At 36.6% G+C, this 27677-nt stretch overlaps 3 protein-coding genes and 1 long non-coding RNA gene across 5 annotated transcripts; 2 read left to right on the top strand and 2 right to left on the bottom strand.

The window, feature by feature from the left end:
• Nucleotides 1-473: 473 nt before the first annotated feature.
• Nucleotides 474-5008, bottom strand: LOC140798054 (uncharacterized). Of its 2 annotated transcripts, XM_073151780.1 has the most exons (3): nt 4645-5008; nt 3554-4386; nt 474-1975 (listed from the first exon to the last, which is right to left on the bottom strand). In XM_073151780.1, the coding sequence occupies exons 2-3, from the start codon at nt 4259-4261 to the stop codon at nt 647-649; spliced, it is 2037 nt and encodes a 678-aa protein (XP_073007881.1). In that variant the 5' UTR covers nt 4262-4386; nt 4645-5008; the 3' UTR covers nt 474-646. The 2 variants fall into 2 exon arrangements, with proteins under 2 accessions (XP_073007881.1, XP_073007882.1); XM_073151781.1 differs by lacking the exon at nt 4645-5008 and having other exon boundaries at nt 3554-4457.
• A 7958-nt stretch (nt 5009-12966) lies between these two features.
• Nucleotides 12967-20071, top strand: LOC140798267 (uncharacterized). The gene is made up of 4 exons (XR_012110808.1): nt 12967-13092; nt 18113-18251; nt 19782-19854; nt 19931-20071. It is a non-coding gene; the product is annotated as an uncharacterized lncRNA (long non-coding RNA).
• On the bottom strand, nt 19462-23464 carry LOC140798266 (pentatricopeptide repeat-containing protein At3g04130, mitochondrial-like). The gene is made up of 2 exons (XM_073152071.1): nt 21719-23464; nt 19462-20315 (listed from the first exon to the last, which is right to left on the bottom strand). The coding sequence occupies exon 1, from the start codon at nt 23341-23343 to the stop codon at nt 21748-21750; it is 1596 nt and encodes a 531-aa protein (XP_073008172.1). The 5' UTR covers nt 23344-23464; the 3' UTR covers nt 19462-20315; nt 21719-21747.
• A 2145-nt stretch (nt 23465-25609) lies between these two features.
• LOC140797938 (mitotic spindle checkpoint protein MAD2) lies at nt 25610-27146 on the top strand. Its single transcript, XM_073151646.1, has 7 exons — nt 25610-25853; nt 25939-25954; nt 26068-26198; nt 26289-26409; nt 26501-26604; nt 26691-26812; nt 26900-27146. The coding sequence occupies exons 1-7, from the start codon at nt 25781-25783 to the stop codon at nt 26954-26956; spliced, it is 624 nt and encodes a 207-aa protein (XP_073007747.1). The 5' UTR covers nt 25610-25780; the 3' UTR covers nt 26957-27146.
• Nucleotides 27147-27677: the final 531 nt, after the last annotated feature.

Genomic DNA, 27677 nt, shown 5'->3' with positions numbered 1-27677 from the left:
AATGTCAGAATTAGTCTTATTAACTATTATTTATTCATGCACAGTAATAAGAGTTACACATGTGAGTGTGTTAAAACAATGATATACAATGTTAGTTTGTTATTTATTTATTTTCTGAGAAGCATATATATTTATTAGTTTGTTAATTATCAGCTTAAGTTTTTAGGTAGCTAATTATCTAATAGCATGTTTTGGCTGCTAGAGGAACTTGTAATTAAGTCACCTATTATGGTTGTGCTACTACTAACCTCAGAGTATTCTTTCACAATGCTCAAGTAGCATATATTAATATCTCTAAACAACACCAAGTGCGAGGTGAGAAATAATTTAAGTCTATTCAGCTAGCAAGCCTAGCAAAAGTAATGCCAATTTTGTTCATTTGCATACTAATGGAAGTAGCATATATTAGTGTATCTAAACAGTACCAACCCAAGAGGGAGAACGATTTAAGAAATATATTTAGCTGGCAAAGCTAACAAAACACTCGGGCAGTTATTTCCATAAACTGGTCAGAGAGTACATAACACAGCAGCATTATCTAAACATATAATACACGCTAGGTATTAAACAAACCTGCTTGATATTGAAATAAGCCATTCAACTTAAGGAGATAATAACTCAAGGTAGATCTCTTCCAACTGGTGTATCATGCCACTGATAGAAGAGATCTTTTGAACATTCGACTTGATCGCCGCCCAGTAACGGAGTCCTCCACTGCTAGGCCTTGCGCACCGAAGCAAAAGTACTGATTCATGAGTCTACTGTTTACAAAACCTGATTTTTGGGGTGCATTCTCCATCATGCCACTTAGATTGGTTGAAGAATTCGAACAAGAGGCCAGGCCGGTGATCTCGTTATCTAAGCAAATCCCTTTCTGCTTAGCGGATAGTGGTGGCGATGTCAATGGCTTTGAGGAAGAACTCAACGGTGACCGGCAAGAGTGAGCCAGATGCGGCATGGCTTGAATGACACCTTGCATTAGTCCAGCAGTGAACTTCTTTTTTGTGGCTGGACTAGGTGAGGAATTTCTATTTACAGAAAGAGTTCGTTTGTTGTTAAGAAGCGATGTTTTTGAGAAACGTTGTCTGAGAGGAGTTGGAGTTTCCATTCTCCGACTCCATCTCTTAAATGACTCCAGTGAGTCGTCATCTCTTAACTTCTTTGGTGTTTCAAATTTCTTATCCTTCTGACGAGGCCACCTGAGGAGGATCCTGATACGCTTTGCCGCTCTACTGACAGAGCTCTGTCTTTTGTCCGAATTCTCATGGTTTTCACTACTTGTATTTAGGTGCGCGAGTTCGCTCTTGCTCACACTCGAGCATGAGCTAGGTCTTCCACTGGCTTCAGATATTTCAAAACCCGTGTGCAAAAATACTTCTGCATCTGAAATTTTAAAACAAGTACCTGGACTGTTTCCGATACTTTGCATCCTTAGTTGAGAAACTAAGGCTGACCTTGCTTTGCGGTCCTTTGCATTTGAGATCCCTCCGGCGGCAATTAACTGTTTAATTAGTATTTCCGATGATGCTGATCGTGGATGCTGTCGTAGTAGATCCAATGGGGTCATGCCATGAGCATCTTGAACATTGAGGTTGATTGACTGCATCGTCATTAAGAGCTCAACTAGGCTAGAATGCACATTACCAATCACCGCCATGTGAAGGACGGTTCTTCCCTCGTTGTTTCTCACATTGATGATGCTTCGAATATCTACAATGGTCCCAGATATTAGTTGTCTCATAAGTTCCATTTGACGGTCAAGCCTTCGGAAACCAGGAGTTCTGAAGCCTGCAACTGCCATGTGAAGGAAAGTATCTCCAGCACTATTCATCAATGCGAAGGATGATGTAGATACCGTCGCTAAGACTTTTATAACTGGCAAATGTCCTCGAAAGGCAGCTATATGTAATGCCGTGTTGCCGTGATGATCTCTAGAACAGATTAAGTCGAAAGAAGCCACTAGATCCTTAACAACCTGCACAATTAATTTAAACGGATAATTAGAGTCAGCAAATCATGCATTTTTGACTTGTTTATGTGAAACATTTTGTGCTGCTTCTAGATAAAGAGTGAGGTGTACAACTTGCTTCCTATGATAATCAAAATGAGGGGACTATTCAAAAGATTAAGGAGAAAGAAAACGAAATATTTGATATAAAGTTCCACGACAAATGCTACAAGATATTAGCAAAATGCAGAATCCGTCCTTGGACAGTAATGAACAGAATCTCTTGGTACCTCCACTAATCTACCGTACTGCAAGCATCCAAGTATTACCCTAGAACCTTACTTGGCCGCTAGAGAACATCCCCTCCCCAGTTGAGAAACAATAAATAGTAGGAGATGAAAGTAAGCCTATTCATTGATACATGTCATTAACGCCAAAACAATCATTTTTGAAGAACTACAACAACAAACTTCGCAATTTTTTTTTCTTCCAAGCTGACATGAAAATAGACTAGTAATGAGTTCATGATCTCATCCCTTTTGGGCCAATTAGCTCGTAAAATGGACTATATTACTAGCATGAAGCTCATGCATCTCCTTATCTTAAGAAATAATTAATTATATTGCTTCATCAGATCACAGGTTTTGTTTCAGTTAATTGCTGTCCATACAGAATTCAGTCAAACAGGAAGATGAGTTTCAACAGAAAATTTTCAAGATCTTAATGGAATCTATTGCGTCGAAGAAAAAAAAATGTTTTGAATATATATGAATCATGATTTTTCTAGAAAAATGCAAGCTCCCTCATCTGTCATGAGTTGAGCTGACACTTCTATAGCTGTAAAAATATCAATATGCTGATACTATCAGAATTAATTTTTACCAAAAAAATTAAAATTATAACAAATATATATGTTTTCTAGATATTGGTGAGAAATACATGGATGGGACTTACTACATAATAGAACAATACATAGTACTCAATTTGTTGTAAAATCAGTTATATACATGTATAATTCTAAAACAAATACATATAAGGTGGATCAAGATATCAAGTTCTTCATTAAACCCCATCAAAATATTGCTTGACTGGCAGCTGTAGATTGCCTAGACTGGCATTGACTTGAGACAACAAAATTTCGAGCAGATCGGTAGAATTTGTGTTAAGATAGGTATATTAGAAAAAGAATCAACCAGGATATGATATTGAGAGTTATATTTCTTTCTATACAATTATACTCAAATAGCCCATAGTATAACAGAAAAAACTAGATAAACTTCCGTAGAAATTTCCACACATAAAAGACAGACAAAGAGCGCAAAGTAAAAATAAATACAGATTTTAGATGATCAGATGTAAAATGAGATGGTGGTTCAATAGTATGAATATCAACAGAAATAAGTTTCATGCTGCCAGGTAACATTTCTTTTTACAGAAAGAAATTACAAGTAATATACCTTTGCTTGGAATAATTAAAAGAGAGAAGTTTTTCTCGAATGAAAATTTTCTCACATGATAATAAGTAGATAGAACAAACATTTTGACAGACTGGAGGAAAAATTCATTCAACATAATGAGAATATGGAAAAGTAGAGACTGTCTCACCTCAACCTGCCCTCTGCCAGAGGCAGCATGCAAGATGGTGGATCCCTGAACATCCCTGTATTCCAAGACATCAGAGCAGTTCTCAAGAAGCTCCCTCAAGATCTCTAAATCCCCTCCTCTAGCAGCAGAATGCAGAGCCCTATTCATCATCTCCCACCTAAAAACTGAAACACTACCATCAGATCCATTTGCCATCTCTCCTCTGCCACCGATCGAACACCGTGGCGACACAGCATAATCGAGCAGAAGCCTAAAAAGCTCCGTGTTCTTGCTCCTTGCTGCAGCATAAAGTATATCAGTGACCCCATACTCCCCTTCTCCAAAAACTAACAGTGGATCTTTCTCAAGCAGTTCTTGTACAAAGCTCATATCTCCTGCTGAGGCTGCTGTGTACATTAGCCATCCACCATAGCCTGCTCGGATCAGCGTATTCTTCCGGTTTTTGACCTCACATTCATGGAGGAGCTTTCGGGCAACAAATGCTCGGCACTTAGCAGCATCTACAAAGCGCGCATCGTCATCCCAGACGGTTTCGAGTCGACGAATCCGGCGAAGGGAAGTCAGCTTAATAAGGAGATTAGTGTCAAGATGGAGTAGCTCTCTAACAAGGTCATAGTGGCCGTTGGCCGCAGCCCAGTCTATGGGAGAGGCATACCACCATTGATCCCCAATACTCTCCCACCGGAGAGGGAAGTAAGATTGCGACATTGGGGAGTTTACAAAAACAAACAGAAGTAAACAAGAATCAAAGTGGAAGGTAGAGCAGGAATACAAATTTAGGAGCACAAATGAGATAACACCATTTGAGGCAACAGTTGAGGTATCAAGCAAGACTGCAAGAGATACAGAAGAACATATAAGAATGCAAATTATTGCACTAGGGCGGAAGCTGTGAACTACCCATTTGAGCTAACACCACCAAATTGCAGAGAGATAAGTGCAGAGTAAAGTAAAAATAAGGAATGACCCAAATGGATTCAAGCCACAAAAAGCTCAACAATGAGGAAGATTCACCATAAGAGGAACAATATCTAAACAGATAGACTTTGGAAAAAGGAAGGAACTTTAAAGGTTACAGGTAGAAGGCAAACCTGGAAGGAGAACATCCAGCAAAGCCCATGACAGCTCAACATATTAAATGAGATAACTGAGATTAAGCATACTTGACATGAGAAGAGAGGAAGCAGTGTTCTCTGAGGAATGTTTCAATGACTCCTTAAAGCTGAAAGGTAGCAGGGAGGTGGGTGAGAGGAAGAAGGCTGGCTAGGTGGTGAGAGTGGTCCTCTATCTAACTAAATCAGTGGGGAAGGGATGGATATAGTGGAGATAAGAAGGGGGTGCAGTGAAGAAGGCAAATGGAAGGATAGAAAGGTTAAGGGAAAGAGGAAGAAGAGATCCAGAAAGTAGAGGTGTCCTGGGTGATGAGGATAAAGACATGTCTGTGGGTTTCTTTTTCATCAAAACTGTGCAAAACCACTTTTCTACATTTAATGGTGGTTGTATTGTATTGGACTCTGGAAAGGTTGGAGTTGGTCAGCTTGTGAAAGATTGCAGTACAGTTTGCTTTTGCTGAGATGAGCTGGTTGTGAGGGAATATATTATGCAATTGTAAAGCTGTGCTTATAAATATGAGTTTTTTTTTTCAAACTAGCTTTCCCTTAAATTATTTTTACAGAAATAAATCACTCTTCAAATTTAAATATTAAAAGGATTTTTTTTTGGTATCTACAAATTAACAAAATAAAATGCTAGACTTATCGATAATTTATTTAAAATTGTTTAGATAAAATGCTGATAGATTCAACTTAGTTTAGTACTAATATGATAAGTGATTTATATATAAAAAAGAAAACACTGAACTAAATAAGATGCTGATAAATTTAGGTTTTACTATCTGCTACAGTGAAATATACTGATTTTGATATTGATATTAAGTTTGAGGGATTTGGTAAAAAAGAAAAAACATGGAAGATGTTAGTTTGGTCAGAACTCTACAAATATTTTCTCTGTCTTGTAGTCATATATGATAAAAAAGCATGATGTATATTATATTAGTTAGGTACTTAAAAGTTTAAGATTTTGAACTAACTTCTTATCTAACATAAAGATTATGAGTTCAAAACTAAAGCCTTATTAGCCTGCTTTTGTTTCTTACTTTCTAGCATTGTAGTATTATTTGTAAAATTGCAAGGATCTATATAACTCTTGACATGGACAAGTGCTGGGTATAATTAATAGTTGTTGCATTGTTGGTTCTGTTTAGTTAATTGATTGTCTAAAGTAATATCAAAATCAAATTTCTAAAGTTAATTTATGAGTTCAAACATCTACTATATCTATCATATTTGTGATAATTTATATTGTCTATTCTCTATTATTGGATGATATCTTTATATCTATCACTTGTCCACTTATTGCAAATGTGAGAGAGCATGTTAGTAGTACAACACATATTACTACCTCCTTACCTAATAGTTTTAAGCTTTTGGTCATCTAACAATAACATCTAAGCAAGATTTACTAACTTATATTAAACTTTTTTTCTCCTAAAACTTAGTAGTTCACTTAGCAATTTTAATTTTTTATACAAGCCGTTGACCTAAAAAGCGATTTACATTTAAAAGTTTATCATCTAATATTACTTAATCTCGTATTTAAATTTGAAAGTAAATTAGACACATTGAAGAAAAAAAAAAAAGGACTCCAGTTCAATGATAGTACTTCATTATTGAATGAGAAATTTCTTAATGATTAATAACAACCCAACATCTTATACTCTCCCTAGATCTATCTCAGAGGTAGGACCAGCTCCTCACGAGGAGTCCTAACTAAACTGGCGTTCATGATTAGTTCATTAAAACTTTTCTCTCATATGAAGCAGGAGACAGAAAGAGATTCTTTAATTGAATTAGAATATATATATATATAGAGAGAGAGAGAGAGAGAGAGAGTACTCTATGGTAATTAGCCTGTACTATAGAGAGGAAGAAATTAAGAGAGAGAAGAGGACTGTTTCAAAGTAACTTTTCTTCTTAATAATTTTATTTTTAGCCAAGATAATCATAATCAAATTATCATTTTTTTTATTTTCCAACCAAATGTCAACAGGGTAATAAATCTTTTTAACGTCTCTCAACAAAGAATATGAGACTATTCGGTATGATCTTTTATATATCTATATAAATAAATATACGTCAACATAGTTAAACTTTAAGATCAGTCTTGTTTCTACGTGCGTATCTGAAATATATATTTGATCCACAGAATTTTATTAGGAGACAAATATTGAAATAAAGAGATGGTATTGTTAAAAGATGGTTGCGAAGAAGAAATCCAACGAGAGAGGAATATAAATTAGTACAGATGATGAGATTTTATGGCACTCACAAAATAATAAATAAAGATTTAGAAGTATTTTTATTTATTTATTTATTTTGAAAGCACTACATTTGTTGCATATATATATATATATATAGATGTCTTCAAAGCAAGCACGTATGATCTTGGAATTAATATCGATCCACTACTATTTGTTCTTTTATTAATTGCTTAAATGGGTTTGTAGCATTCTCCATGGGCGGAGATATTATTACTAGGTTCTAATTCTATATTTATTATGATTTCAATTGTTTAATGGTTATCGATATATGTATATATTTTCTAATATTTTTTATTAGTGATAGGCCAATGGATTGGAGGAGGGAGTTAATACCACTCTTTCCCAACCTCCATATATGCTTCTTTTTGTAGACTATCCTTATTTTTTAAAAGATAATTACACCCAAATTATTGCTTATTTTTCTGTATTAATTCTCTCATTTTTTTTCGTAACATATTGACCTTCTTAATGTTAGAAAACCTCCAAAATATTCTTTCACTAGTTATCCATTAGATTCCTTTGTTAAAAAAATATTCTTTCACTAATTTCTATATGTCTATATATGATCATCTATGAGATATGAGATATATAAGCATTAGATATGTGTTACGTTATCCAAGGTCACATAGTACTATTTTTGTGTTTGGTGTAACTGAAATCAAAGAGAACTATACATGCATGCACATAACGTTATAAATAATTTAGCACAAGATTTTGGTGCAGGTGGTTTGGGAGACAAAAGACAAGCTACTTTTCTTCGTCTTGTGACCTTCGACTTGTCCTCCCAAGTGAAACCCTAGGTGGTGGTAACGGTGGTGGTGGTGGTGGTGATATTAGAGGGAATCACAAAAACCCTTGTAAATCGACTATCTAACTGACTATCAGTCTATCTATCTAACTTTGAGTTACAAAGGTGGAGATTTTGAGTTTTAACTAATCTACTATTCTCGATTATTATTGTTATTATTATTATGATAATTATTTTAATTTTACTATAGTTTTCGAAATGTTCTAAATTAGTATAATTGTTACAAATTAAGCATGATAAATTCGGGATCGGTCTTATTTTAAAAAGCGCCACACTATGTATATAAGCACAGTGCCAATGAGGTAAATGCTATTTTGAAAAGTGATTTAAAATTGCTTTCTAAGATAGTGATTTATGTAATATATATTTGAAGAGAATATTGTCCTAAAGAAGAAGTTGCCCTAGAGTAATTTTATAACCACTTTATGTGAGAGCAATGTATGCTTACATTGTAAAAGCTACAGTAATTTAATAATTAGTTTTTAACTACAGTAGGACTATAATAAATTTTATCGAAAATAATAGATCTGTCAAAAACTTCACAAAAATGAAATTCTGAAAATAGCAAGTTGTTAGTCGAGCTAGATATTATCCTCAAAGGCTAGGTTCGCAAGGATGAATGTCTAAGGGTGGCAATTTGTAACTCTAACATAATAGTTCGATATAAACCTAACAAATTTAAATAGGTTTGGATTTAATATAGTCAGATTAGCTCATAAAAGAATTGACCTTCCAAATTCGATTATTAAACTATTGTGTCTACATTTGTTATTTTCGGTTCAACTCAAATAAACTTATTTATGGCTCGATAATGCTATATATTATAACCCGGTAATCATATTTGTGATGGTTTGAACTCGATCTGAACCAATTTAGCTCAATTGCTACCCCTTAGGGATATTAGCTTGAATAGTCATTAGATCTGGTTTCCTTATCCCTATTTTTTTTGGAGATGCACTTAAAAGTTCAAAATATCTCTGTTTCTTCCTTTGTTCTTGGTGAATCATTAGATTCACCTTTAAAAATCTAATGAGGCTTCCATAAAATACTAGTACTAATCCCCTCTCCTATCAAACTCACCTTTTGAAACCTGCCTCTCCTTTCTAATTGTGAACCCCTAGAAGTGGAGAGGAAAGGAGAAAGGACTCCAATGGTCCTTCAATATAGCCATTACTAGTCCTATATCTTTGTGGGCCTTCAATTTATTCCTATCCATTGCACATGCTGTGATTGATCCTATTGGTATATATATATTATAATGAGTTTTTGTCTAAACTAACTCTGTCTCAAACTTTATTTATTTATACCAAAATGGATCACCTCTCAAACTTAATATAAAAATTAGTAAAATGCCGATAAGATTAACATTTTATTTTTAGATAGAAATGTCAACAAATTCAATCGTGTGTATCTGTAAATTAATAAAATAAAATACTAATCTTATCGACGGTTTATATATGTAAGCCACTTAATTTGTCAGTAATTTATTTAAAACTTTTTAGATGAAACACTAATATATACAAGTCTATCTTAATTATTCTTTTTGTTGCCACAGATTAAATGCTAATCAAATCAACATTTTATATGTAAGAAGAAAACACTGAACTTGTTAGCGCGTCATCTTCTGTATTAAGTTTGGAGGGTAATTTACTTTGATAAAAGAAATTAAGTTTGGAAATTGCTAGTTTGTTAAAAGCTCTAATATAATCACCTTTTAATAGGACACCACTCTAATTAACTTCAGCTCATGTCCTGTGATCACACAGGTGAGTGACACTTTTTTTGTCTTCCCTCTTGTTTGGTACATTGTCCTTCTTTGATAGTAAATTATACTCCTAAGTCCTTTTAAAGATAACTTGATGAGAAACTTTTTTTTAAAATAAGTAATCATATCTAAGAAACCATCCTGACCAACTTGTGCTTCTTGTACTGACTTTTTGAATAGATTAAACCAACCTTTTTGATATGAAAAATAACCTAAGTTGGGCCATAGTTTATATTCCAACTTTCTTATGTACATAGAAAGGTGATAAAGAGGATAAAAACAAGCAGAGTAAAAGGGGAATGAGAAGGAATTCTCAATTATATCATTTCAGGAGAATGAAAAAGGATTGGTGTAATAAAAGGGGGGAAAAATGCAGCTATTCCAGACATTAGGGAAAAAGAATATTATATTAAGGCAAGAATGTACAGAAGGAAGAATAAACAAATAATGAAGTACATACATCATCAGTTGAAGAATAGGATATGAAAATGTTAGCAAAGGAGAAGAATAAATGCTTCTAAAGTTAGCACATGCTATGCTTAATTTTTTTTATATAATTTTTTGGTTGAAAGAAACATGTTATGTTTAAAGAAGATGGGGAAAAAATAATATCACAATCAATGGACAAAGTTATTTTCTTTTTCTTCTTTCACACTATTGTCTATATCACAAACCTACAATTTAGTTATTGGTTATATTTGACAAAAGGCCTCCCAGTTAGGTGATAAGAATTGAAAAATATCCTTCTTCCTATGTCTTCTCCCTACTTTTGCAAGTGAACCATATGAAGGGCATTTTAACCAATCATAAATATACTGAGAATATTCCTTATGAATGAATAAGATGTGGTGATATGCAAAAGAAAACTCAAAGAAAACATAACAGTGTAAACCTTTTGATGATTAACATATAATGTTCTAGTCATAGAAAAGCATAGTCCATCTGTTTCAATCATACTCAGTTTCTTAATAAGAGATAGCTCATAAGGAAAAGAATCACAGGATAATAAAGGAATAAAAGGCTTGTCGTAGAGGCGAGAAACCTCGAGGTTATGAATTCAATTTTCTCTTAAAATATAAATATTAAGGTTGATATTTAATAAAAAATTTATTGTATGTGCATAGTTTGGAGCCAAATAAAGTGGGTGGAAATGCCTCAAAATTTCTCACACTTCAAAACTTTATGAACACATGGATTGTAGCTTGCAATGGTCTGCCACAATAGATTGAGTTGTCTATTTCTCTCTCTCTCTCTCTCTCTCTCTCTCTCTCTCTCTCTCTCTCTGTCCAAACCTCACTCTCCCATCTTTTCTCTTTTTCTTGTTATCTTTATCTCAAGCTAACTTTTCAAGATTTGTCAAAGGAAAAAAGGAGCAAACTTTTTGAAGTCAGGCTCTGCAAGAGGCACTTCATGGATAGAGAATTCTACCAACCCTACATGCAATAACTAACCCCACAATCCTTTTAATAATTTTCTCTTCCTCTCAAGAATTTATTAGGAATCAACCTTCCAGTACTAAGATGTTGATGTGCAGTTTAAATTGTGGAGCAGTTCTCTAAAGAGAAATACAAGAGAAAAGGTGGTTCTTATAGAATCAACTTTGTATTCCAAAGACTAATTTATAGTTTAGGTTATAAGCACTGATGAGTTTATATACTTACTAGAGTTTCAGCAAGTAGAAAGAAAACTTGCCATACAAAATGATCAGAATATGCTCAGATTACACTGAAAGCTAGATGTGGCGAGGGAAAAATACATCGAAAATTCCAAAACAAAATTGAAAAATGATCCTGCAAAACTGGGTCAGATGCATATTTAATTGTTTTGCAGTCATATATTCCAAAGAAAAATGATGTAGGGATAGATGGAGAAGTATTGTTCAACAAGGGAATGATACTCAGAAATTTTTCAATGACAAGTATGACAACAGTAGTATGTTTCAGGTGCAACAAGAAGACTAGATGCAGTAATAAAAGCACCAAATAGACAATGTGCTATTAGTAAATACAGGAAGGCTCAGTCATCAAGCCATAATAGCTCACTATAGAAAGTCAAAGAACTTTACATGTAATAGGTTTGCTTGAGCCATCTCTGATGCCTAAAAATGCTAAACTAGAATAATTAAGAGAACAACATCAAGATGACCTTACACCAAAAATATCATGAAAGAAAAACAATATGAGCAATATGGACTCAAATTATAGATTATAAAAAATGAAAATGTGGGTGTACATTCAAGTATTGAAATTTTGCAGTAATATGCAGCAACTCGTCATCATTGTTGCTACTGTGACCACAAGCATTTGTGTAGGGGGAAATGAAATTTAATAGCCATTGACATGAAAGCATAGCCCAATTAGTCCTCTGAGCTGCAATGTACAAATATTATCTGGTATAACTTAAGAATTATCACATGACAAGTTGTGGACTTGCTACTGTAATTGTAGAACTTATTGATAATAATCTGAAAGAATTTGTGGTGTTATATATATATATATATATATAGTGACTCAGCAAATGAATAAGAAGTCAAATGGAAAGTACAGTTACAACAGCTAGATGGAAAAAGAAAAACTTAATGAACTTATGTGTTACTTCATAAGTTAGCAAAGCTTCCATAGTACAATTCTTTCAAGACATGAAAGTAGGCAATCACATTGGCAGACATTAAATCATAACATAGCTTGAGAGGAGAAAGAAAGGTAGAAATTAGTTTTTCGCCCTGACAGCATTATTTTCTTTAACCTGCGGCGAGTTGCCCAGCTTAACAAAACATTTTAAGGTCTTCAACAGAAATAAATCTGTGCCATCCTCAAGAATATTCACCCTAAAAAGTGGTGCTTTTCAGTTCTTTAGAGCACCGAGGCTTATCTCAACAGTCTTGTGCAACCCATTCCTAAACTCTCTTTTGTATCAGATGCACTGCATATAGTCTATAAAGAAGAACACAAATGATTTAATACCAATACATACGTTTGTATATGTTACTTAACATATAGTGGATGTTACAAATTCATCGAAACATTTCCACTGAAGCAAACATCTCATCATAGATCCTGACGCCACTTCTACTATTGGCACCCAGGGGAGAGCAAGTGGGTCAGACATAGTTATGATCTTGGGGTGACAATAAGATCGATCTGGTTGTTGCTATTAAAGTCAAATTCCATGCTTACATATTGGCAGCAGAAACGCTTGTAACCGTTGAATTCTCCCTAAATTCGATTTTATAACTTTGGCAGTAGAGAAGCCCCATTGGCCTGTTGGGCTTTGTTGTGTGAGAATTAATTCTTTTAGGTTGGGGCCTAACTGCAGCCAATTCCAGATTAGTTCTTTTAGGTTGGGTCTTTTCAGATCCAACTAACCCGAATCTGGCCCTGAATCAAAATTTGGGTCAGGCCAACCCAATTACGGTTCAAGATCTTTTGATCTCAACCAAGTCTTCTCTCTCTATGAAGAGGAAGGAGAAGAGTGGAAGAAGCAAAAGGGGTGGTCGCTGGCGAAATTGCCGCCGATGGGCCAATCCAATGATATTTGGCAACCACAACAATCTTGTGGCCTCAGTGGGTGGAGGAGGGTTGCCCGAGGTAACCGATGGCAATAATTTATTCTCTCCATGATCTGTTTCTAATTGCTTCAAACTAGGATGACTAGTGTTGTCGTTATGAGAAACTGGATGCCATCCTCCATGGGGTGCTCTATTATCTCTCCCCATGTGGCGGGTCCTCCAACAATTGTAGCAACTCTAAGGTACTCTATTCCATCCTATGTTGGACAAATGAAAACGTCTATACCTTGAGCCGTTCCTAAATTGAATTTTCTTGTAACTTGTCCACTCTCAGTCCTAGAAAATGGTCCAAAAGACTATCCAACTTTGCTGCTCTTCTAGAAACTCCACTATCTCTTGTGTGGATGTTGCTGCTCCAAGTCGCGTAGTGGCAGTTCTTCAACTGCACCCTCATTACTTCTTGCCATTGATGTCTTGCGCATCTTGACATTCGTTGTTTCGCTCAACACACGGCATAACTTTGTCCAAGATGTGGCATTGGCACGACTTTGGTGGCAATAAGAAGTTCCAAATCGACGATGAGTTAGAAGTCATCGAGGTTTGTCACCGTTATGTCAGTCTGCCCTCTTCATGAGCCAAGCTGGATTTTGACATCTTTGGCCATGCCTAAAACTGAGCAAGACTTGGAGTTTATAGCGTTTACTTACTATTTTCCTTCTCTAGCTTGAGGCTGAGCCATTTGGCCTCTACGAGTGGCATGAAGTTGTGGGTTATGTCGGTGTCGATCATCGCTCGAGTGCTTCATCGTTTACCTTGCAGACTTTTTGGCTGCCATTGTCGTGGCCATTGCCATTACCATCACCAAATGCCAGCGATTTTGGCTTGGCAACATGATCACTTCTCCGCTCATACTAGGAAAGTTTTTTTGCAATAGAGATAGCGGTATTGAGGTCATTAACTCCTCTGGCCACTAACTCTTTGTATGCCCATGGCTGCAATCCGTCAAGGAAGAAAATTACGCAATCTTCTTCTAACATATTTAATTTGGACAACATCAAATGGGTGAACACTTTGATGTAGTCAGCAAGAGTCCAGCTATGCTTCAGCCTTTACAAGTTCTTTCGAGCCAAGAACTCAACATTTTCAGGGTAGAACTGTGCTTTTAGCTCGCGCTTCAAGTCTACCCAAGAGTCGATTTGGCAAAGACCCTTCTCGGTTTCCATCGATCATCTACACCACCACAGCATGGCATCGTCTGTGAAATACATGGCTCGTCCTCTAGTCGTAATGCTTTAAGGTGCTGCTCCATGCCCCCAAAAGAAGTTCTCAACTCCTTTACATTGCGCATCCAATGAACTCTTGCGGCTCTAAGATGCGCAACGTAGGTGTGCTCTTCACAACATCACCTCCTTTTGCAATAGCCCTTTCATAAAGACTTACCTTCAACTTGAGACTATCAACCTCGTCAACTTTGGACCAAAGATCCTCATAAGTAGTTGCCCGAGCAACTCTCTTAATATTTTGCCGATCAAGCTCCGTCTTGAACTCACAAAATTGAGACTTGAAAGAATCCATTGTAGCTTGGGCGCTTTCTTCCACCGCGCGTAGGTTGTCTTCAAAGCTAATGTTGAGATTCTCCAACATTTCTAGTCGATCATCAACGTGCTCAAAGCAGCTCTCAAGTGCGACCATACGATCCTCTACAGGCACAAACTCCCTTAGAGGCTTCTTACTTTTGTCACACTTTTGGTGCTTCTCCTTGGGCATGACAATAATGATGGCTGCTTCGGAAGACGACATTGCAGCAGCACTTTGTCGATTGCAATAGCGCTTGATCGGTTGCGACAGCACTTTGTCGACAACTCTAATACTACTTGTCATAGATTTAACATTTGTGAGTATTTTAGCAAGTCCGCACTGTGATCCAACTTCTTCGCAAGATAAAATAAGTCTCAAACTAAAGTTAGTATAAAAGTGAAAAAGAGAGAAAGTCTTTACTACCACTTAGAGAAGAGCTATCTTGATAAAGTCTCATTTATTTTTTATTTATTTAAATTTTAGATAAAATACAAATAGTGAGTTCAATCTCTTTATATAGGAAAAAAAACTTAGCTACTAAGTTATCCTAACAAATATCTTTTGTAGATATTTAGAAAGGAATGGATAAGATCAAAACGGTGTTGTATTTTACCCTTATCGATCTAGTAGTGGATAAGCTTGAAGCCTATCCAGTAGTGGATATGATTGAGTCTGGCCAAAATACTATAATGTTCTTCAAGTTAGGCTTTGCTACTGCATTGCTGATGCCCTTGAACTGCCATGGCATTTTGATTTCGATTAAAATTTCAATGTGGCACCACAAGTGGCTCTGCCACCTTTGCTACACCCAGTAATTGCTCTGTCAGCTGTTACTAACAACAGTTTTAGTAGCTGCTACTCTAAGTCTATAATTGCTACTCAAGGTGAGGATTATGGAAGATGTTGTCACCACCTTCCTTATCCTTAAGATATTCATAGTTTTTCTTATTCTTCCTATAGTTTCTAGGTTTTTGGATTTATATCATTTCAAATTTTTAATGAACTTTTTTTATAAATTTAGGAAATACAGTAATTAACTGAAATTGCCAAAACCAAAAGTGAAAGCAAGAGCCTGCTATTGAATCTTCCTTCTTTACATATTATAAGAGATAATCTACCTTCATATATTGGAAGATGTTTCTCACTAAATAATTCTCATTTGATTGATATATGCCAATAATACATTGTTCAAAATTGCTTGCCTACGGAAAGTATAAAGCACTCTAGCTAGCAAATGAGGATGTATAAAGAGACATATTTATAATAATTACCTTTGCAATTTGTGCCATTTCAATAATAATGTGAGCAATGTGCATTGGGGTTCCTTCAGAATTCCTCCAGAAATAGAAATATGGTAGTCCATCCCATTTATGTGGTCGTAAACTCCATTATCTTCACTCTTAGAGAAAACGAAGTTCGTCATACAGGCATCCGCTGGAATCTTAACTGCAAAGAAATTAATGTCGTTTCATGCCTTCAGGTTAAGTTGAAACGATTAAGTGAGAAATATGACATCATCCAAAATTATAATTTTGTTTGGAGAATTGAAGCAGCAATTGTGTAACTGGGCATCAGTGGTGCAACATCTAAATCAAAGATCAAATCATCGGTAGTGATTATATAACAATCAAAACAATCGAGAAATAAGACAATGTGTAGATCATTGAATAATGCACAAGCCATTTTCCCTTTTAAGCCTCACGCCTCTTTAACACGGAACAAGATATTCAAACAGAGTTATTTCCTTCATGTAAGCCTAATAATCAAAAGAATCCATGAGCATGGGTATAATCAAATCCAGCAGCATTAGGAGGAGGAAAAAGAAGCATCAACAGCTTCCTCTCCACAACTCCACTATCAAATCTCACAGACGCATTAAACTCGTGATCGGCTTGCGCCTGCGCCATCGCCGCCTTGATGAGCAACATATCAGCCCTCATCGCCACCTCACCCTTCATCCTCTCGAGCGCCACCTTGAAACTCTCCAGCTCTGGTAGCCCCATCTCCTCCACGTTGGCCTCCCACATGCACACGAACCCTACCCTCCTCGCCCTCACCGCCTCCTCGAGCACCTCTTTCCCCTTCTTCCCCACACCCAGCATTGCCGCCAACTCGGCCTGCTGCCAATTCAACTTGTAGACGACAACAGCGTGGGAGTTGTCAGATTGTCGCTGGATGCGTAGTTTAACGCATGCGCGTGGCGGCCGCCAGTGAGAAAGCGGTCGAGAAGAGGGTGGGATGGCCGAAGGAGAAGGGCTTCCCGAAAGGACGGGGGGGACATGACAATGTCGATCTCGGCGCCATAGAGGATGGAGAGCTTATTCATCTTCTTGAAGAGCCTGGCACGACGCTTGGAGAAGCAGACCTGGCGGGCTTCCTCGCTCGCGATGCGCTTGATCTTGATCTTGATATTTTGCCGACCCATGTTTGGCTTATTCTTCTTCCTCTCCGCACCCCCAGCCATCACCACCTTCTACAAGAGTTGGCTCATTCATTCGTGCAATATATATAGAGAAAGAAGGGTGTTTAAATTTCTAGAAAGGAAAGTGACGAAGAGGATCGAAGACAACGATTTAGGAATCAATCAATGTGATTTAGAAAACTTTGATGATTGATTGCTGAGGAGTTGGAGACCACCGTGGAAGGAAATCAATATTTGGGAGGGAGTTTCTTTATTTGAAGAGTAAGACAAAGTCAAATGCAAGAATAAAAAGTCAAACTTAACATCAATAAGGTTGGGTGGACTACTGCTAACTAATATATAAATAGCAAAACAACAAATATAGGATTTTAACTTTTGTACTCTTTCAAAGATTACTGTGCCTTGCGTCAACCCTAGCTCGGTAGGGTTTGGCACAGGGGCTTTTCCCCTCCCTCTAAGAGGGATCTTCTTCTTCGCACCACTAGCTAGTTCTTATCCTCTTTTTCCCCTCCCTCTAAGAGCAAATCTCAATTTCCTTTTCCTTTTCCTTCTCTCTCTTTCCCTTCCTCTCCCCTAAAATTTGTTGTTTTTGTAGCTTTATTGCTGCTCCCCAGCCATCTCTCTTCTCCCCCTCGTTGCCATCGTGCGTCAACCACATCTTTGCCTCTCCACTCCCTCGAACTGCTCTTAGCCACGGCCAAGCTAGTATACTCCCTCAACGAAGCCGCCCTCAATACCGGCTGGCGCAACCGCGGTTGCACCCTCACCCCTTGGCGTCATCCCTCTGACCACCGTCGTCGTCGCTCCTTACCTCGGCCTCCACTCTCCCTTGGCGCCACCATTCATTTCCCTCCTTCCCCTCCTTTGGCCCTACTTTGGATCCACTCCCTGTCGCACCCTACCCTTGGCCCCTACACCACACACTCGACTACCTCCACTTCGACCGTTGCTAGGCCCACCATTGAGGATGTCAATAACGGCAGCTATCGTCGATGCCGTCTTAGTTTTCTCTCTCTTTTGTCAAGCTATGCTCTATTTGTCTCCTTTTACATTTTCTATATAATTTTGTTTTCGCCATGCTTGTTGTGGGTCAATACAGGATGGCGTCGCTGTTCATTGCCCCACCTCCGAATCCACTCTGTGCCGCACCCAGCCACTTCAACAGCTACTAGGCCCACCATTGAGGGTGCCAATAATGGCAGCTATCGTTGGTGCCGTCTTGGTTTTCTTTCTTTTTTGTAAGCTATGCTATATTTGTCTCATTTTACATTTTCTACATATTTCTATTTTAGCCATGCTTGTTGTGGGTTTTCTGTGCTTGTGAGAAGCTGGTTCTGCTATGCAATCGAGCTCTTTTTTTATTTATTTTTAGGACTTTACTTTATTCTGCAGGTTGCTCTTTTAGTTCTATTGTGGTACTCATTTCGCCATAGAATGCTGAATCACTTATTCTTGTGCATTCTTTTAAGCTTCTTGATGCTCCTTGATTGCTTGGGTTATGTTCAATTGATAACATGCTTACTTGTTTGCTTAGTCAGTTTATTAGCCATGTGTAGGGCTTATTAAATGATTGATATTCTATTTCCCTTTTTTTTGTATCTTTGTATAAGTTGTAACAATTTGCAAGATAAATGAAAAATTAGTCTACGTACTTTCTTTCAAAAAAAAAATAAATAAATATAGGATTATATTTAGACAATGATAATGAGATGAGTAGTAAACTTTGACTTTACCGAGCTAAATATTCCATAGGGATTAGGATACGATTGGAGAATTATAAATCAAAGTAATTTTAGACAAAGAGAGAACAAATATAAATTTATCAAGAGATGATTTAGTCCCAAACCAGGAGAGCAATAATGGAGTTTCAAATAAAAAATATTTGTGGATTATATACAAGGAGGAGGCAGTAGTTTTAAATAAAATATCTTTACTTAATGGAATATTCTCATAGTGTTAGTTTAAATCTAACTCGGAATATTTTCTGTAAATATTCACTAAATCATCAAGCTCAATTTATAAATAGTAAAAATATAAAATATAAACTGTAATTTTATTACAAGACAATATGCTATATACAAATTTCCCTAAATTTAATTATAGAGTCACTTTTATGATACCGTCATATATCTTATTGAGGTTATAAGAACAGATTGAGTATAAAGAATCATCCTAAAAAGTGTCTGCTTGCTAAAGTTTCAGCAAGTAGAAAGTTAAAATGTCATACAAGGTGAATAGATGATCAGAATTTTCTCAGAATACACTGAAACAAGTGATGAAGGAAAAAAAAAAAAAAAGATTGAAACAAAAATGAAAACTGATCTTGCGAAACTAGCAATGGGAAATGTCGCAAAATTTCTACCTGTTTTTGATTCCCAAATCCTATACTGAGATGTACTGATATTAGAATACGGAAAAATGCCATAAGAATCGAGGGGACAAAATGTCTTGAGTACAATAGAAACACTTGAATATTTTCAGAGAAGAAATCTGAGTCAACAATATAAGGTTTAACTCTTGAAGAACAAAAGTCTCATTGATATTATGGCTATACATTTGCTATGAGCAATACCAGCACCAAATAGTGGTGACCACCTATAAATTTTCTGGAAGCCAGAAGAGGATAAATTTACAACAATTAGATCCGAAAAATTAATAGTATTCTTCCATTGTTGAGGTAGCATCTTCCATGATAAGTAACAATAAGATAGATATGGCATGTTATAACTACATAAGTTTGCAAAACTTCAGTAACACAACTCTTTCAGGACATGAACGTAGAGCAAATCACATTGGCAGCAGAGACTTGAGATAAGAGCATGGCTTGAGAGGGGAAAGAAGGTAGAAATATAGTCTCTTGCAACTCTGAAATCAGTTTTTGGCCCTGATAGCATTATTTTCTTTTATACTGCGTCAGGTTGTCCAGCTTAACAAAATGTTTAAGATCTTCAGAAGAAAGAGCTTCTGAATCCTTTCTACTCCAACGGGAACCACTTGTTCAGCAAATACCACAGCGAGTCAAGATACTCAGAATCCTGCAATATCGGATCTGTACCATCCTTGAGAATTTTGCCCCAAAGACCATGGTGCTCTGCAGTTCTTTACTGAGCACTGAAGCTCTAGGACCATCACCACCTGAAACACCTTTAGAACTCTTTTTTGCCTTACCACCAGCTACTGCAAAAACTCTGCTTCCCACCAACAGAACTGCCCCCTTGGAAATAATGGCTCGTCTCAACAGTCCTGTGCAACTCATTGCCAATATTTTCTCCCTTTTGTATCAGATGCAATGCATATAGAGTCTGCAACAAATGATATAATACTAATATGTACATTTGTATATATTAGTTAGGATAAAACAGAAGCTACAAATTCATCCAAAAATATCCATTAAAGCAAGATTCCATCATAATAATTGGCTGTTTAAATCATGTTTGACATAAAAGATGAAGAAAGAATTGTTAGGGACATTGATTCTATTTTGATAAGAGAGCCATCCTCCTAGTTATATTGACACTTCAATCATCAGAACTCAATAAATCCATCATTCAACCATATGGGAACAATGTTTTAAATAGTGTCCATGGCAACTTTCATAGTGGATTCATCTGGCGGCAGTCGCATCTAGTAACCAATCGGGCCAAGCCAACAATCTAAGTCTTGGTTCATTGACTTAATATAATGCCAGCCCACTTCACTTTTTGATCTCAAACGCTTGAACAAACTGAGCGCTACATAACTGTAGCTTAAAAGTGAGCTTAGGATTGCTACAACAGAAGAAAGGGGAAGAAGGAATACAGGAGGAGGAAAGGAGATGCTGCCATCTTCAGCTCTGATCAGAGTTCAATATCCCGATAACAAAGAACTTTGAGCTTGATCATAGTTAGGCGAAAGAAGAAGAAGACAGAAAAGAAACAAAGAAAATGTATAGAATCTGAGCACGTTCATTTCACTGTAGCCTAAGTAAGATATAATCAAATATTACTGTTAAGGGATAATCACATAGTGATAATTAGTTTTTAAAAAACTTGAAATTAGAATATATATGAGGACAAATATGTAAATTACAAGACTGTAGAAAGAACTAAGTCTCAAGTTTGTATTCCAAAAGGCAATAGCCAATGGAAAATATGCAAAAGTTAGGATACAATTTAATAATTGTGTTCTCAATCAGTACTGTCCAATTCAAGCATCAGAACTATGAGCACGTCTATGATTTTTCCTTCATCAGTATAAGGTTTAAAAAGGAGAAAAGGAAACATAATATTAAGAATTTATCCATTTAAATATGTTGACAGAGTGCAAATGTTCAATCTTTATCTGACTGATAGTCAAAAAGTATAATGCTAAAAGAAGAGGAAGATAGTAGATATGTATACAATGGGAACCAGGAAACATCAAGCCATGCTAACATAAGATAGCCTCCTATTGGATACTTCTGAGAGCATTTGGGTTTCGAAGTGCACTAGAATTAGATCACCTAGATACACAACCACCCTACTGGCCCCACATTACTAAGAACAAAACAAAAGTCTGCAGGTGCCTGCATCTTTTCTCAACAAATTTAATCATTCTCTTTATAAATGTTAGTGGCTCTGTAAATGAATAATTGAGCTGGATCCAATTTACAAAAAAAAATGCAGAAATATAATTACTAATACACAGAAACAGGAAAACTCCGAAAAGGAATAGGACATATATGTACCACATGAACACTGAATCTCCTCATATATGTCAATGGAAATTATGAACTCGATTCATTGTAGTTTGGATCCTTTCTACAGTAGCCTCCATATTTTTCCTTTCAGCTTCATCCATAAGGAGTTCACATGTTTGTGGCCTAGGAAATATTTCTCGACCTATCATCTCATCAAAGAGGGCACATGCCCAGTCAACCTCACCTACTTTGCAAAGCCCATGAATCAGAAGCGTATATGTGTCAAGATCTAAACTTAGATTATGTTTATAGATAATATCATTCAACAAACTGTGAAGATGATCGTCTAGCTCTCTCTTACTGAAAAATAACCTGAGGAGTGGCCGATATGTCTGAAGGTCAGGCTTACAAGAAGATCTTTCCATTTCCTTCAGGACATCAAGAGCACTTTGTTCTTGACCGTGGTAGCTAAAAATGGATATCATTGTATTGAAAGTAGAAATATTACGAGCTACCCCATTCATCTGCATCTCTACCTCAAAGATCTGAGAAGCCTCATGTAGTTGACCTGCTCTCCCTAGAATGTTGATCAAAGAATTGTAGAAGAGCGTATCTAAATTACAACCAGATGACTTCATTCTCTGAGTTATACCCAACGCTTCATCAAGTTTTCCTGACTTAGCAAGAGAGTTCATAATTGTGGTGTATGTGACAACATTTGGAGGACAACCTTCAGAAGCCATTAAATCAAGAAGCTCATAAACCTTCCGGAAATTGCCTTGGTTACAGTAAGCTTGGAGAACAGTAGAATATGTTATTACTGAAGGTTTAAATCCCCTGCCTCTCATCTCCTGGATTGTCCACATGGCTTCGTCAATCCTGCGAGCACTGCACCAGCCATGTACAAAAATGTTGAAAGTGTAAGCATCGGGGGGAATGTGATCCTTGATCACTTGATATGCTTCATGAGCAACCTCAACTTTCTTCTCTTTGCACAGAGTATCAAGCAAAAGATTCATACTTTCTGTGTCTCTTTCAAAGCCCATAGATTCTAACTTATCAAATAATGCTATGGCATCTTTCCATCTCCTTGCCCCTGCAAGTCTTCTCATGATCTTGGCAATTGTCTCAAGAGTAACAGAGCCTTCATGATGCATATCATGTACCAAATCCCACATCCTATCCATTTGTTTCATCTTCCCAAGTAAATCCACCAACTTATTACATGCATATGGAGTGTGCTTGTAATCAAATTGCAAACGGACCCACTCAAAGAAACCCGAAGCAGATTTCCAATCATCTCCAAATTTCTGAAGTAAACTATCAACAAGTTGGGGTGTAATTTGGATTCTCGGACAGAATTGGTCGGATTTAAGAGACTGAATCACATCCTCAACTGTCCCATTAGGACCTTTCAGAATTACTCTCCTGATTTCTCGTGCATATACTTCCTCTTCCGGCTTAAGAGAAAAATCAGTTACTTGGTATTTTTGCTTCTGCTGATGATAGGAGGATGTTGAATTGGCTCGGCTTTGTACTCCCTCCAGGGAATGAAAACAAGGTGAGATCACGACACAATCAGGCCTAAATCTCCATGTAAGAAAGGGAAGCGAAATAAAACAAGAAACACTACGGTTGATTACAATGCCAAACACACGAAAATTGCAAGTCATCCACAAAATTAGCTGCTAATTCCTCAGCCAAGATATCTTCCTCACCGAGGCCGCGAGAGATGCTAGACACCAAAAGGGAGATCGAGAACATATGCCATTTTGTATTATTAATCCCAAGTAGAAGGAAGAAAGCTAGGGTTCAAGAGAGCCTGATGGGCCCGAGAGATGGGCCTCCTTGGGAGTCTGGGTAGCGATTGGAAGGGCAGAATGCGGATCTGAGGCGGCGAGAGGCCCAGAAGAAGTTAGTGGAAACTCTTTCTCCCTAAATACAAAGACATTAAGACTCAATTAAGCTTTAACTAATATAATAAGCTGCTTAGTTTAGATTTCAAGCTATATGTGTCACCGAACTATTGCTCCAAACTAAACGCCGCTAAGAGACATTGCTCCAAGCTATCGCGCTGCCGAGCTACTCCTCTCAGCTAACTGTACCGCCAAGCTATCAACTAAGCCAAGCCATTGAGCTAAGCCATCATCAATCACTAAACAATTTTCTCCACAATAATTAAGCTAGTGAAAAATGTAGAAGATGAAACAAATGGATAGGATGTCGGATTTGATACATGATATGCATCATGAAGGCTCCGTTACTCTTGAGACAATTTGCTAAGATAGTGAAATTAGGAGGTTGAGACAAAAATTGAGAGGCTAGAATAGAAATAATAAGAAGACAAAGAGGCAAGAAGAAGATAATTGCTGGAAACTTATTAAGCTGGAAGAGGAGATGACCCTGAATAATATTTACAAATAACAAAGATATTTTTTTTGGAGCAAGTGGACAAAGGTGATGGCCGAAAGAATGAGACTTGAATACAACATATCTTCACATAAATGCAAATGATAGGGAGTATTTTAGTTGTCTAGATTGGAATTGTTGAGGTGTGCTTGGTTTAAGCTGGAAGTTTACTACTCTCTATTTTGGTGTTGAACTTGTTTGTAGCATTCTGCTATTATTTTTAATCTTAGGGTGGAGTATTTTGGTAAGTTTCATCAAAAACTAGATCACTGGCTTTTTAGTAAAAGAAGGAGACCGATAAGTATAGATACAAATTATCAATGGATCATATGAATCAATTCATAGATCCTAGTACAACTCTTTTGTTAGTGAATTTAATTCCTAAATTGAGAAGCTTATCGAAAACAGAAACAATTTGAGTGTACAACAACAAATCAAAGAATGAGTAGGATCAATTATGCAAAATTGAAGGAATGGATAAAGAAAAGGCTCATTATCTTTTTCTTTCTCATAATCTAATTTAAATAGAAGAGATAAAGCAAATATAGGCCACAGGAACAAAACTAAATCCTAACTTATGCAAAAATCTCATATATGAGAGAGTTACCTAAAGAGGTATATTGAACTTAGTAGGGTTTTGTTGAGGGAATGGTATAGGCTTGGATAACCAACTAGTTTTATTCGAATTCGACGTTTTACTAGGTCAGAAGATAAAGTTATCTAATTAGCTAGTTTGGACTAAGCGAGCTAGTTTGGGATTTGGTTAGACATATATTCGCCGGCCTACCCATGAGTTAGTCAAGATAGACCAGACCAGGTTTGGACCGCATTGAAATATTTTAGTTCATTATTGCTCGTTAGCCAGTGGCATATTTAGCATAATAGGTTAGGCCTTCATTCAAAATGGAAAACTAAAATACCTCCCATTTGACTTACAAAAATCTAGTTCTCTATTGCTCTTATTTTATTTCTTAAAAATGTATTTAATGGTATTAAGATCATTATGTATCTATACTCATCTATATTAATATCTATCCACTAAGAAATATAAAAAAAAAATTAAGATATTAAATATTAAATATAAAATATAAAGACCAAATAATGGATATCTATATGATATAATGGACAAAAAATGTGAGGTAATAATAATAAAGGACAAAAAGTTGGGTGATTTTTTTAATAAATTTTCTTAATTCTAAGATGAAAGATCTCTGTTGGTTTTTTTTTCATCCTGGGACTAAAATTTGATTTATTTTTTATTTTTATTTTTTTAGTTTGAAATTTCAACAAAAATTTTGTCCGGAAACCAAATCATAACAATATAAAATGGAAAACAAAATAAATAATATCCCTGGTACCAATCTTTTTATCATCCACTATGAGATGTTCCACTTCCATCCAACGGCGCAGCTCACGAGGAGTACCAAACATAAGGTGGGTCCCACCACTCTCTCGACCGTTGGATGAGGCCTAATTTAAAAGAAGGGTAATAGTGACCGTTGTAGTGGCCTCAAATCAAAACTCTCAAGAACATCACCGGCAGGGAAAGAAAAAACTAGCCGTTAACTCTCTCACTCTCTCTCTCTCTCTCTCTCTCTCTCTCTCTCTCTCTCTCTCTCTCTTCCTTCTTAATTCCACCCTCTCTCCCCTATTCCGTAGCCGTCTTCCATCTCCAGAACAGGAAAAAGAAGAAGGATTTCGATGGCTTCAAGAACCATCTCGAAGGACATCATCACTCTTAAGGGCTCCGCCGCCATCGTCAGCGAGTTCTTTGGTACATCCTTCTTCCCATTTCCTCTCCATTTCTCACTTCTTTGCATCTAGCCCGACTCATGTTTGTTGAAATGTCTCTGTTGCAGGTTACGCAGCCAATAGGTAAGCCGATTAGGTTCCCTAATGGAAAATTTTCGGGATTTTCCCCCCTTTTGTACATTTGGATTCCTGGGTTTTTTTTTTGTTTTCTAGATTGTTTATTCTGGGAATTGCAGTGTTCTCTACAATCGCGGAGTTTATCCAGAAGAAAGCTTTGCCAAGGTGAAGAAGTACGGGCTCACGATGCTGCTGACCCAGGATGAGGGCGTCAAATCATTCATTTCTAGCCTCACTTCCCAGTTATCAGGTAGAGTTTTGTTATGTTCTCCTCTTTCCTGTTTCCAATCTAAGTTTTAGTATCTGGTGATGTTGATGTGTGTTTGTTTTTTGAAAAAAGAATGGTTGGAATCTGGGAAGTTGCAAAGGGTTGTTCTTGTGATAATGAGCAAGGCTACCTCAGAGGTTTTGGAGAGATGGAATTTTAACATAGAAACCGAATCTGAAGTTGTTGAGAAGGGGTAAGTTATCTCCTCCTTATGCAAGAAAAGGACTCACTAATAAATGCAGGTAAACCATTTGATCTTACGTGCACCATTCTATCTATTTCAGGGTCATAAGGGAGAAGAGTGACAAAGAAATCATGAGGGAGATTCAAGCAATCATGCGTCAGATTGCTTCTTGCATCACCTACCTGCCTTGCCTTGATGAGCCATGTAATTATTTTTTCTATCTTATATGCACTTGACGCATTAATTTAGAGGAGGAATTCTATAAATTGTATGCACTTCTTCCATTTTAGGTGTGTTTGATGTGTTAGCCTACACTGATAAAGATGTTGCTGTTCCATTTACTTGGATTGAGAGCGATGCTAAACTGATTAAGAATCCCCAAATGGTCAAGCTTCACTCTTTTGACACCAAGGTAACTTCAAGCATCTCACTTATCTATCATATTTAGTCCCATGAATTCCTTGCTAATTTTTCTTTTTCTCTACATTGGTTGATGCAGATACATAAAGTGGATACACTGGTTTCATACAAGAATGATGAATGGGATGAGCAGTAGTGATTCTTCTATGACGTCGTGATTTTAGTAGATTATGTTCTTGGAGGGGGAAGATGATGGCGCTCTTCTGTGAATCGTTCATTCACATTTAGGCATTTAAGTGTCCACTTCTGAATTGCATTTAGTGCATAAAATGTGAGAACGATTTGTTTGCTAGACCAAAACTTTATGTTCTTTGAAGATTTTTAAATTTGAAAGGTGTTTCTTATAACAAACAAGGTTGAGAGAACCTCCATGTTCTGACAACCTAAATTTCTAAGCGAAGAAATTACTTCAAATTATAGGGAAATTGATCAAAACACTTTACAGTTTGCTTTATTTTTATTTTTTTTTAAAAATTATTGCTTGACATCCTAACTTATGAATGTTTATCATTCAGCCCCTTACATTTTAGCTTTAATCCTCAAAAACATCCCAATATCAGTTTTCTTTAACCGAAAGTACCGATATATACAGTTAATTGTAGGTGTAAAATTGATCAAAACACGGTACATTTTGACTTTAATCCCCAAAAAGACTCCAATGTCAGTCTTTTTTAACCGAAAGTACCTTCATTATTTCTTCTCTTTCTCACGTTTCTCCCTCTATCCCGTGCCAGAATGGAAGTTGAATATGATCAATTAGCATTTCAACAAGCATCTGATGTCAATGACTCTTCGAGAGGAAATGTTGGAAGTCCCCCAGATGGAGTAATTAATGAAGATCCAGTCCAACATTTCCA

Source organism: Typha latifolia, chromosome 11 (genome assembly GCF_019914945.1).
Source record: "Typha latifolia isolate L0001 chromosome 11, TyphaL0001v2, whole genome shotgun sequence".
In the NCBI taxonomy this organism is placed as follows: domain Eukaryota; kingdom Viridiplantae; phylum Streptophyta; class Magnoliopsida; order Poales; family Typhaceae; genus Typha; species Typha latifolia.
Note: the sequence above shows the minus strand (reverse complement) of the source record. Positions and strands in the feature narration are given on the sequence as shown.

Excerpts from the sequence above, each read along its gene's own strand:
- LOC140798054 (XM_073151780.1), bottom strand. The coding sequence starts at position 4,261 with ATGTCGCAATCTTACTTCCCTCTCCGGTGGGAGAGTATTGGGGATCAA. Across the intron at positions 1,976-3,553 it reads CTGGCAGAGGGCAGGTTGAG|GTTGTTAAGGATCTAGTGGC; the intron begins GTGAGACAGTCT and ends TTAATTGTGCAG.
- LOC140798266 (XM_073152071.1), bottom strand. The coding sequence starts at position 23,343 with ATGACTTGCAATTTTCGTGTGTTTGGCATTGTAATCAACCGTAGTGTT.
- LOC140797938 (XM_073151646.1), top strand. The coding sequence starts at position 25,781 with ATGGCTTCAAGAACCATCTCGAAGGACATCATCACTCTTAAGGGCTCC. Across the intron at positions 26,199-26,288 it reads CCTCACTTCCCAGTTATCAG|AATGGTTGGAATCTGGGAAG; the intron begins GTAGAGTTTTGT and ends TTTTGAAAAAAG. Across the intron at positions 26,410-26,500 it reads TCTGAAGTTGTTGAGAAGGG|GGTCATAAGGGAGAAGAGTG; the intron begins GTAAGTTATCTC and ends TATCTATTTCAG.